The sequence below is a fragment of the Alosa sapidissima genome, chromosome 5 (genome assembly GCF_018492685.1).
Source record: "Alosa sapidissima isolate fAloSap1 chromosome 5, fAloSap1.pri, whole genome shotgun sequence".
NCBI lineage: Eukaryota > Metazoa > Chordata > Actinopteri > Clupeiformes > Clupeidae > Alosa > Alosa sapidissima.
Window position 1 is genome coordinate 23,734,788 of NC_055961.1, and position 12,001 is coordinate 23,746,788.

The following is a 12,001-nucleotide window of genomic DNA, read 5'->3' on the forward strand; positions in this document are numbered from 1 at the left end:
CTATATATGCAGTAACACAGCAAAATCTTCCTTTTGGAACGAAAACAAGGTCTTGACAGTGTTCAGGGCGTTAGTTTAACATCTCTGACTGCCATGTTTGCCAGCAACGCTCTGAATGGGATGATTGCTGTGTATTGTATGGGACGAAGGCAGTGTCTTCTGCACCCAGTGCCTCGCCAGCATTCACTGTTATGGAAACTCATTATGAGAATGTGCAAATGTGGGTCAGGAAAAGGTTTCACTCCCCTGCAGATGAGAAAATATCTGAAAATTATGCAGAGAAGCAACAAAAAGAGAGAGAGAAACCAACTTTCCAAATGTTGTAGGGATGGTGCTGAGATACAGAATGTTATAGGGATGGTGCTGAGATACAGAATGTTATAGGGATGGTGCTGAGATACAAAATGTTATAGGGATGGTGCTGAGATACAGAATGTTATAGGGATGGTGCTGAGATACAGAATGTTATAGGGATGGTGCTGAGATACAGAATGTTATAGGGATGGTGCTGAGATACAGAATGTTATAGGGATGGTGCTGAGATACAAAATGTTATAGGGATGGTGCTGAGATACAAAATGTTATAAGGATGGTGCTGAGATACAAAATGTTATAGGGATGGTGCTGAGATACAGAAGCAAGACGGCTGGAATCAGGTCGTCAGTGAGAGAAGCTCCAACTGCTTAATATTTCTACTCTTTTTAAATGTGTTAATTTACCTTGTGTGTGTGTTTGTGTATGTGTATGTGTATGTGTTTGCGTGAGTGTGTGTATGTGTTTGTGTGCATGTATGTGTATGTGTTTGTGTGCATGTATGTGTATGTGTTTGTGCGCATATATATGTGTGCGTGTGTGTGTCTGTATGTGTGCGGGTGTGCGTGTGTGCGTGCGTGTGTCTCTGTGTGTGTGTGGGCATGTGCGTGTGTGTGTGCGTGTGTGTGTGTGTGTGCGTGTGTGTGTGCGTGTGTCTCTGTGTGTGTGGGGGCATGTGCGTGTGTGTGTGCATGTGCATGTGTGTGTGTGTGTGTGTAATGGGCGATGGGCTTGTGGCGATGAGGTGATGGAGATGAGGTGTAAAGTGTTGCCATGGAAAATAGAGACTTCCCATACTGGCTTAATGGCACACTGAGTTTAATTAGGCCTCTAATGTATACACCGACGATAGCTCAGAAATGCATGAGGTGGCACACACACACAGCCTGCCAGAAGAACAGTAACATCAATGGTAATATACATGACATGAGTTCCACTTGGAGGTTTCACTTGTATTTCCGTGAGTTTACCTGTCAAGGGAAATCATTTTCTCCTCAGTGTGTTTATCAGTGCTCATTCTAACCAGGAGCACAACTGCAGTGACACGTATCAAAAGCAGTGGGCAATTGCTGTGGAAGTGTTGAATCTCTCCTATCTTAGGGAATCGATTGTCAGCTCTCCTTATATCAGAGGGAGTGAGCTATAGCTTTACAGTGATTGCTACACTGTAGCAAGTGATATTATGAATACCAGTACAATCACTTGACAAACATCTCTTCAACTCTGAGTTCTGTCTGTTCCAATGCTGCCATAGAAACCTAAGTAGCCATGAGTGGCAACAAAAAGCCCAGGCCCAAAAAGGCAGTATTTGTTCTTACTTCAGATATTTCCTTGTGAATATCTACCTGTAATTCACAGAGTCATCATCTGTTCATAGTTGAAGTATTCTTCATGATGATGCATGTGCTTACGTATTACCCACGATGTTACAAGCACCAGAACAAACATGTGTAACGTGTTTTTTTATTAAACGTAATTGCATGATATATATAATAGACTCTGGGCTGTGGTCCAGTGGAAAGCCTCAGGCCGGTGGACACGCCAGACGATGGCTAATGATCGGAAAAGGGCCACTGAGCCACTGGGCTGTCACAATTACGCGTCCGCAGCCGAGACGCTGGGAGGAATGTTTCCAGTCGGCAAACCCCCATGTTCAAATCAATCAGAGATGAGAAGGAGGGGAGGGGGTGGAGAGGGCCATGAAGCTGATTGAGATGATGATGATTATGATGGTGGCGATGATGATGTTCTTTTCCAGCCAATGCAGATTGTTGGAAACTTTGGTGCCCTGGAATTCCACTTCAGTATGGGTTCATCCATGATCGTTTACTTTTGTCTAATTGGAAGTCGTTTGGAAAGGATGGAAGGACCCAGTAGGGAGAATTAATCAGGGATTTAGACAGTTATGTCGAGTGGAACAATGTGAAGAGTCTCTGAGTTATGAGGTGAGATGGAGATAGCTTTCGCCTCTCCAAAGGCCATTTCTGTTTATGGGCAAGAATCAAAGAATTTGAAACAGAACATGAAAATGAAATTGAAGCTTCTTTTCTAGAAAAATGCACTGATGAATCACATTTCTGGTCAGTGTCGAGGGGAAAACATTAGTCAGAAACTAGAAAAACTGTTGTTCCATGCTGTTTTAATGTTCAATATAATGGATTTGCATAGCTTTCCATTTTCATAGGTTGTTTGAGACTGACTGAGGTATTTGGCTGTGGTGGCCTTGTCCCTGGTGTACTGAGAGTATTTCAGTGAAAATAAAAGCATGATTTCCATTTAGTTCAGACATTTTTAAATGTTGTACATGGGGAGGATGATTGTGGTACTGTAGTCCTGGTTGTCCTTACTTTTGCAACGACAAATTAAGTTGAATCTAATCTAATCTTGTGTATTGAGTCTAATCTAATCTTGTGCCCATTTCTTTCTTCTGGCCATCAGGTCAGCTCTTGGGTCCAATGCAAGTGTTACCGAAGCATTAGACAATTATAAGAACCAAGTGGATGTAAAGGAAAAAGTATGAGATCCTAGCAGTGACAGAAGCCCATGTGCAGCATAGCGCACGCCTCAGGAGGAGGTAAAGAGGTTATTTTATAAGTCTCACTTAACTTGACACAGCGTCTCTGTGATGGAGCTGGGGCTTGGCCACTCTTTTCGCCACTGTTATTTTGCGTCGTCATGGTAACCAGTAATACACCAGCTGCATCAGCCTGTTTTTTCCCTAAACGGTGGCAGCATTTTGGTATTACTAAAAGTTCTGACTCCATGTTAAGATAGATTGTTTGTTTGTTTATTTATTTTTGTTTGTTTGTTTTGCTTGTGCTTCAGTGGTTCATTTCTGTCATTGATGATGTAAGCTGATCTAGAGTGTGTCGGTGCAGTTTCCACAGCTGCCCTAGTCTGATGAGCTTCCAAGTGGGCTTCCATGTTTGTATAAATAATGAAAAGCTGTTTCTGTTCCAAGTGCTGTTAATCCTGGCTGCAATGCTTCCCTTACATTCATTAAACAAACCCATGTGGAGGACATAGACTTTCTTTCTTTCCCTTTCTTTCTCTCTCTCTCTCCCTCTCTCTTTCTCTCTGTCTTGTCTTCTTCCTTCCTTTTCTTTCTGTCCTCTTTTCTTACTGTAAAATGCAAACACCCTTCAGAATTTTATTTTTGATTGCTATTACACACACACACACACACACACACACACACACACACACACACACACACTCACATGGACATAGACACGTACACACACACACACACACACACACACACACACACACACACACACACACACGGACATGGACACGTACACTCATACACACACGCACATGGACATGCACACACACACACACACACACCTTTTACTTCGACGCCTTTTACGCCTTTTGATTATCATTTTCATGCTGCTCACTTTTCTTCTCTCTCTCTGTCTCTCTCTCTCCTTCTCTCACACTCTGCTGTGTTGAGTTTTCTAAAGGGCTGTTTATGCCTTTCTAGGTCAGTGGCACTCTGCTTGCATGTGATGTTCCTGTAGTCCTCTGCTAATGCTGCCTTGGTGCTGAGGCAGAGGTGCTAATAGAGGATGTCTAACACATTTCCCTCATTTTGCTCTCAATTGAATGGGTTGATAGGCATTAATATCACACCCCTGACTAATTATGGCAAACAACATATTGGCAAATATCCTTCAGGCTAAACATATGTCAACTGAATAGCCTGAATAGCCATTTTAAAACAAATAACAAACACAGGTGAAGTCAGGTGGTGATTATAGTTTGTTCATGCCACAGAGAGGTTTTGTTGAAATAATTAAGTTGCTGTTACTCTGCTTGGTTGAGTGGAAATACCTGTTGAGTGTGTCCTGACAATTTTTCAGGTCTGAGGTCTCAAATATACAGTAGATGCATGTCCACAGCATCTGTTTCCATGTCACGGCATGATTACAGTCAGCCCAATAGCTGAGGTTTGTCTTCTTCTTGTCCTATTTCTTCCTGTGAGTGAGACCTGAGCAAGAGACACAGTTTCATAAAGACCACATGTCACCACATTAAAAGACAAATACGGGAACACTGAACACAAGAGGAATAATGATTTATGATAAAGAATATAAAGCAAAAAAGAACAAAGGGCATGTTTTTTTATGATAGGTATGGTTGCAGTAAACTGTAAACAGCAAAAGTCAGAATTTTTTTGGGATGTCTTAGATTTTTTGTTTGTCAGTTTAGTGTCCTATTTTTGAAGCCCACTGATATACAGTAAACTACTTGTGATGTATACCCTCTGTGTTTCTTTTGAAGTGTCCTGCCTATGCTTATGGCACTGGAGTCAAAGAAAATAGGGCTCATGAACAGAAGCCACTGGAGCACACAAGAATAGAAATCTCTTTCCAGTGAAAACCGACCTTTGCTCCAGTCTATGGGGGTGAATGGAGCACAAACCCGGGGCCAATGAATTAGGAGTTATGTGCCTTGACAAGTTTGCCCATAGCCAGACCGAAACTAGCCATTTTTTCATTGGAGGGGATTCACCTTGTAGCTCCTACCAGTCCCTCCTCGTTACATTACTTGAGCTTCATTTCAACAAACTTCATGGTCAGTACATGGCAATGGCATTGCCGTTTCCCGCAGAGCTGTGGTCAGTAGCAAACAAGGCCTTTCGAGGGAGCAAGTGCGCCCAAATCTTGCCAGGAAAATGCACAACCACTGCACTTCGGAAAACCTCAAGAACCTTAATTTTCACAGGTGTTTCCGCTTGCGAACAGGGTTTAGCTTTTCTGGTCACTGCCAGTGTTAAGAGTGGTCAAACAGCTGTGCACGATAGCTGAAAGAACTGGCTAGCCATTGCAGGAAAACTAAGAAATCTGTGTCTTGCTGAGCTTAGATGTTAGCATCTCCTCACAATGAGATTCAGTGTTTCTTAAAGAGAGTTAGTGTTCAGTTTTTTGCTGTCAGACTGGTTTTCTGCACTCAGGTAGCTTTTTGTCACTTTGTGCAGAATATGCAGTAGAAACAATTTTAGAATGGAGCACAAACCCGGGGCCAATGAAGGAAGCTGTGAATTTAAGAAGGGATAAAAGAAGTAATCTTGAAGTTTACACAGAGAACACAATATATTGCAGATGTATAACACATACATACTCTCACACATATGTACACAGACACAGTTTACATACAAAGAAATGAACACACACTCACACCGTTATGCTGTATTTAAAATGCAAAGCTTTTCCTTATACCCCATAACACTTTGGTAATATAACTGTTACGTTCCAGGCTAAATTCTGCTTTTTGAACGTGTATGACTCCCAGTAAGTATCTGTTTCCTCATAGTATTTGAAGCAATAAGGACAAGCAAAAGATGGAATCCTTAGAATTGCCACCTCCTTTTTCCGGCTTGTTTTTCTTGTTTGTTTAATTGTTAGGTCCTCAGTTGTTTTTGTTGGTCAACAATATACAATTACAGCGCCTGAGCCACTAAATTATAAATTAGGACAAGGAAGACTGCTGCCATGATGGCACCTGGCCAGCTCCTGTCACATCGCTGTGCAGAGAAACCACTTATCAATATTCACAGATTATGAGATCCTGCTGAACTAGTCACCTGTGGGAAGTGGCGTCTGCCTCTCAGGGAGCAGAAGATGGGGGATGGTGATAATTTTGCAACTGAGAAGTCTGTTTCTCTGGATGGCTTTTGAGCCCTGGATGGCTTTTGAGCCCTGAGTTATCTCACATTACGGAAATATTCCGTAATATTTTTTCTTTCACTTGCAATGGAAATTTTTCTGTTTCAGCTTGTAGTCACAGAGAATAAAACATAAAATGTTCTAATTAAGATTGCATTGTTTGCAAGCCTCAAATGTTTATTTTCATCTGCCAGTAACCACGTTAAAGAGTTATATTTTCAGGGGTGTACAAAGGCTGCTGCAAAACTCAGGGTCACTTTATTGCTGTGTTATGCTACTGACGTTTTCACTGTTTGGCAGTGTTATGTTATATGTGGTGTTCTGAGAGCTTCCTCACATGTGAGAAGGTCAACATGATGAAACTAGACCTGCATGTACTCAATATGAAGTAGCGCAAGTAATTCATTAATTTAGTTCTGTCTAATTTTAGTGCCGTCTTTGCTGAGCCCTTCATGAAGCATGTGGTGAGAGTTATAAACATGCTCTGGGCACTACTACTGTATACTCTCCACTTTGTGTAACACTACGGCCAACCTTTTATGCTTAGTGTGCACCAGAGGCCTTTGCACTTAACTTGATGAAAAAAGCAGCTGCCTATGGGAGATCTACTTATGAAAAGTCCTTGTGATTATGTTTGATCATTGTACTGTAGCCAAGATGAATAACTGGCCCTTACTTTGTATTGATCAGTTTCAGGTCACGAGAAGTACAATATTACCAGAATTAATCAACTGTCAATGAAGGCAATGAATTGGAGTGGGGGAGAGATTAATTAGTGAATGCAATAGTAGCCTTTTTTGACAGATTGATTAAAAATAATGTGGTCTCATACTTTCCATTAATGCCATAGCAGTTGAAGTGGCAACTTTTTGAACCCAATAGCCAATGGAAAATTGTCCACTCTATTCCTAAACCAACTCTGTTTTTATCTTTTTCTCTCTTTTCTCACAGGTCCTCATGACTCTGTTGAAGATCTCAGGAGTTAGTCTGGTCATCAGATCAACCTTCAAGGCTAACCCAGGCAGCAGATTGTCAGTGCACTAGACGCAGCTGCTAAGCTCAATCACAAGCGCAGTGGTGTCAGACCCCCTTCCCCCCTGCACAGTGGCTAACGGTTAGCTTGGCTAGGTGGCAGCGACTAAAAGTTAGCCTGCTAGCCAGCAGAGGTCTGGGGGAGGAGATACAGATCACTGTTTCCAGGCGAGTGCCAGCACAGCCAGCGTGAATGGCATACGCTAGCCTTAACCAAGAGACTGGATGGGAGAGGGCGTGAGCATGGACAATCTTAGCGAGTTTGGTGGCCTTTGTCCGTCTGGCCGGCGGGAATGGGAGTGAGTATCAGAAGTTGGAGAAGTGTGTTCAGTAAAACTGGATTACAAAGAAATGTTGCTTCAACAGTTCTTCTTTAGACTACTAAACCTATTGATGTGTAAATAAATACCATGAGAACACTTTAGGTTATGATAGGGTTAGATCCTACCAGCATACCTTCAGTGATATGGAGAAAGTCAGGATCTGTACTATCCTCAAAAGGCTTACAAGTAAGCAATCATTCCCATGTAGCATTCTGTGAATGTCTTTCTTAACTTTCTAAACCTTGAAGATTGTACTGGAATTTCCCCACCAAAAATGCAAAATGCACTGTAGATTTGACTGTATGGAACACAAGAGGAAACTCATTCATGTATCTTTTTCATAGCACCAGCAGCTGTGTGGATGATCTTATGGATGAAGATGAAAAAGACAGAGCAAAAAGGTTTGAATATTTCTTCATGAGTGTATGCACTGACTTATGTATGTGTTCCTGATGGTCCATGTTGGAGCAGAATACAGCTGACATAACTGGTCACTGGTTTAATTCTTTAAGGAAATGCTACTTAAGAACAGTACTTAAGGATTTGTATCTTGTTACTTCCCACCTCTGCACACAATAAATACATATGTACAGGGGTGCAGCTGTGGGGGCCCAGCACTGACAGGGGGTCCCCAGAGAGCCCCCACAATAATACTATATATTATCAGGGGGCCCACATTTTCTAGCAGCACCCCTGCATATGTATACATCCTTTAAACACTAATTAATCAATTCTGGCACACATAATTTAGGTGAATAATTCCTTCATTCCTAGTTATAAATGACCTAAACATGCACTAGCATTTATTTTATGAAGTAATTTGTTCTCTATTTCCATGAATCAATGTGCCAATAAGTTATTAGGTGACTGTTTACCCGCTGTGTGTGTTTGTATGGGTAGGTGTGTTGCTGGTTTGTTTTCTGTTGGAGTGTCCTTATGACAAAGGATCTGTTCTGTGGGTCTTATTGGAGGTGTTTAGCACTTGAAGTGTAGTGTCTCTTTCATTACTTAAAAAGAAAAGTGTCTCTGCCCATTCCACACATAGCACAATAGGCCACCCTTATGAAAGCTGACGAAAAGGTAGTCTTATCTCAGCCCACCTCAGAAATAGTGCAGAGAGAGAGAGAGAGAGAGAGAGAGAGAGAGAGAGAGAGAGAGAGAGAGAGGTGGGGTGACGAGCATAATCAGACAAATCTGTCGGCAAGCAACAAAGTTAAGATCGGTAGACATCTCTGAGCAGCAGCAGCATGCTGGCTTAGTGTGGGGTAGACTTTTTAATCAGCTTTGACTCAGGTGGTCAGCTGCAAGGGCTGGCCTAAAGTATACTAACCAGAGGCCACTGCTTATCATCGTTAAGAAGTGACAGCCTCACCTCACCAGGCCAAGTGCTATGATAGGTCATCACACTATTTAAACTCGCTCTTGTTTCCATGGTAGAAACATGTCTTGGCATACATGTATACTGTCATAAAAGGTCATTCCCAGAGTGTGTGTTCAGTGATGTGAGCGATGTTAAAGTATCTATCTAAAAAAAAAACTTGAATTTCCCCTTGGGGATCAATAAAGTATCTATCTATCTATCTATCTATCTATCTACAGTATATATCTCTTAACACTATTACCATTAATGATCATGTTAGCTCTCTAAAGGTAGGATATTCAGATACCTAGTAAGCATAGGACATGGCCTATGTTACAGTTCTGAGAGCTGTGACAGATGTGACTGGTCTATGACAACGTGATTATGAACTGGCAACGTCAGTCTGACAATGCATGGTTTAAGTAAACAATTGCCTCCGCCCAATCAGCTGCACTTCAGGGCAATATCCTCCTTCCACTGCTGTATGTCTGCCTCTTGTCTGTCTTCTGATCTTCCTCTTCTCCTTTTCCTTTCTGGACAGAGCGTCGCGTAACAAGTCGGAGAAGAAGCGCAGAGACCAGTTCAATGTGCTCATTAAGGAGCTGTGCACAATGCTGCAGGGGCAGGGCCATCCTCGCAAGATGGACAAGTCCACCATCCTGCAGCGGACCATCGACTTCCTCCAGAAACAGAAAGGTGGGGGTGTGAGGCTAAAGGTGGGGTCAGGGTGGGAGAAGGTGGTCAGGGTGGGAGAAGTTGGACAAATGTGAAGGCAAATGTGCTGTGTGTTCCCATGTAAGACTGAATGCAAATGCCAAACTTTGTGCCAGCATAAATTTACTTCAGACAGTGAACTAATTTGCTGTTGCCCACTTAAACCAGTCTGTAGGGCAGTAATGTTTTGAGACAACTCTAGACCATCATTGTGAAGGCTCTTAGAAAATTGTCAGAGCTATTTCCTAAAAAAAGAACAGATTGCTATGTCTGGACCACCGTTATGTCTGGAGACGTCCATATGTACATTTGGTATTTATGGTAGCAATTACATTTTCAGCAAAAGTGATTCAAATTGGAAGGTGCAGTGTTGTTCTCTGTTTGAGAGATGAGTTGTAGAAAACAGAAAACCAGTGGGTATAGCCCCATCACTGGCAGATTTGCTCCAGATGGGCTGAAGTTGGGTCCAGATGTGTTGTTGTGTTCCAAAAGTGAGATCACTGGTCCAGTTAGTGGTCCAGTCCATCAGTAACAGTGATCAGATCAGTGAAGGTCATCCTTACTGATTATCTGATTTGTGCACGGCTGAGTGGGAATCAATTGAAGCTGTCAAGAGATTTGAGTGTGGGCATGGAGACATCCCTATTTACACTACGTTTTGTAATCGTTTTCCCCCCTATCACCCTTCTCTTCTCTCCTCTTCTCTTCTCTTCTCCAGAGATCACTGCTCAAACAGAATCATGTGAAATCAGACAAGACTGGAAACCTTCATTTCTTAGCAATGAGGAGTTCACCCAGTTGATGCTGGAGGTAAAATACATTACAAAGTACATCAACAACAATACTATGCGTCTCTGCAACAGCAGTTCCTGTGCCAGTTTAAACTGTGAAATTGATGCCTTTCCAGACACATGGTGACGCAAAAAGCAGTGTGACTTAAATGTCAAATGCTGCCTAACTGAAGGCAACACAAAAAGGAGATTTTACTCCTGTGATGCACTCTGATCCAATATGGAAAGTAAATAATGTGGAATTGTAATTGTTTACTTTATGGAGAAAGAGAAGTATACTTTGGGCAACTACCAGTAGTCAAAGCAAATACACAAAGCCTGAAACTGAGCTTGTGCGTCCATATCATAACTGACTTCTTCTGTTCTGGATGTTATGGGGGCTTAGTAATGTATTAATTGTATACTGGATCAACGTTGAAATAGTGTGATTAATAATGTTACCTGAAAACGTTGCGTTTTAACAATGTGCCACAGTCAAATGTGAAGAAGGTATGCATAGAATAAAGCTTTAACTGGTTTCTGATTGTTTAATATAATTTCATATGTATATGTGCTCATCATACCATGACAGTATGCCACAGTTGACCACCATGCTGAGTTTACAGTTGTGATATCACACACACACACATACAAACACACACACACACACACACACACACACACACACACACACACACACACACACACACACACACACACACACACACACACACACACAGGTGTGTGCTGGGTTTTACCCTCAGGCAAATAATATTCACACGGGTGTTTACTTAGATGTCTGCTCAGATGCTGGTTTAGTGCACATTAAGTGAACCACAATGGAGTTATATTGGTGCCCAGGGGCTATAACCTCAGCAGTACAAATATAGTTGGACCGTTATAGTCCAGTTTAACCGTTCTCTCCCTCACACTCCCTCTTCTCTTATGGGTGTTTCTATCAAGTCTGTACATGACTACATTAGCGATACGTCTCATGTGCGTGCGTGTGTGTGTGTGTGTGTGTGTGTGTGTGTGTGTGTGTGTGTGTGTGTGTGTGTGTGTGTTCATGTCCATCTAACAGGCTTTAGATGGTTTCCTCATTGCACTCACCACAGATGGGAACATCGTCTACGTGTCTGATAGTGTATCTTCATTAATTGGCCATTTACCGGTAAGCACCAACATTTTTTTTTTATGTTGGTAAGAAGATTATGAGTGAATGAATACATGTACAACCTTTGTGGAGGTTTGTTGATGTGTCAGTTTTTGTCAGTTGCTGTAGATCATCAAAAATAAGTCCTGACCATGATAAGTGTTCAGTGGTAGAAATGCAACGTTGACGTCTAACACAGCATATAAGTCTTATGACCTTTGTGCTGTATCTCAGCCAAACTTGAATGTATTCTAGTGTAAACAAAGAAGTATTTGAATAGCGAGCTAAGAAAGGAGACACTTAATTCACTATTAGTCTGTCACACAATTGACTTGGGGTTTCAAATTATATTCAATTTGGTCACCAAATCCATATCATTCCCTGAAGATAGATCCATGCCGTTTCTTTAATAGCCGACTCATATTGAATTCAAATAAGATCTCACATGACTCCCATAAAATTAATTCTAGGTCTTTCTTTACAAATGAGGTGCCTGTTGCAGTCTTGCAGATATCATTTGCCATTCTATTGGTTCGCGTCTTGACGGAGATAATTCTGTGGTCACATGAATGTGCTTAAGAACTGTACCAGAATATCCTGCTTTTGGGAATGTGGGGGATCAGAGAGCACTTCTCTGCACTCTCACACCCACCGGCTTTTGT

General features: G+C 41.9%; 1 protein-coding gene across 10 annotated transcripts in view; it reads left to right on the plus strand.

The window, feature by feature from the left end:
- Window positions 1–12,001, plus strand: part of npas2 (neuronal PAS domain protein 2) — a 66,673-nt gene that overhangs the window by 35,458 nt on the left and 19,214 nt on the right. For 9 of the 10 annotated variants that reach the window (XM_042091789.1, XM_042091785.1, XM_042091788.1 and 6 more), the window contains exons 2-6: window positions 6,939–7,318; window positions 7,687–7,743; window positions 9,244–9,398; window positions 10,135–10,226; window positions 11,268–11,357. In XM_042091789.1, the coding sequence (XP_041947723.1) occupies window positions 7,245–7,318; window positions 7,687–7,743; window positions 9,244–9,398; window positions 10,135–10,226; window positions 11,268–11,357 (468 nt within the window). In that variant the 5' untranslated portion in view covers window positions 6,939–7,244. Of the gene's footprint in view, window positions 1–2,751; window positions 2,888–6,938; window positions 7,319–7,686; window positions 7,744–9,243; window positions 9,399–10,134; window positions 10,227–11,267; window positions 11,358–12,001 lie in introns of all 10 variants that reach the window. The other variant, XM_042091787.1, reaches the window with a different exon arrangement.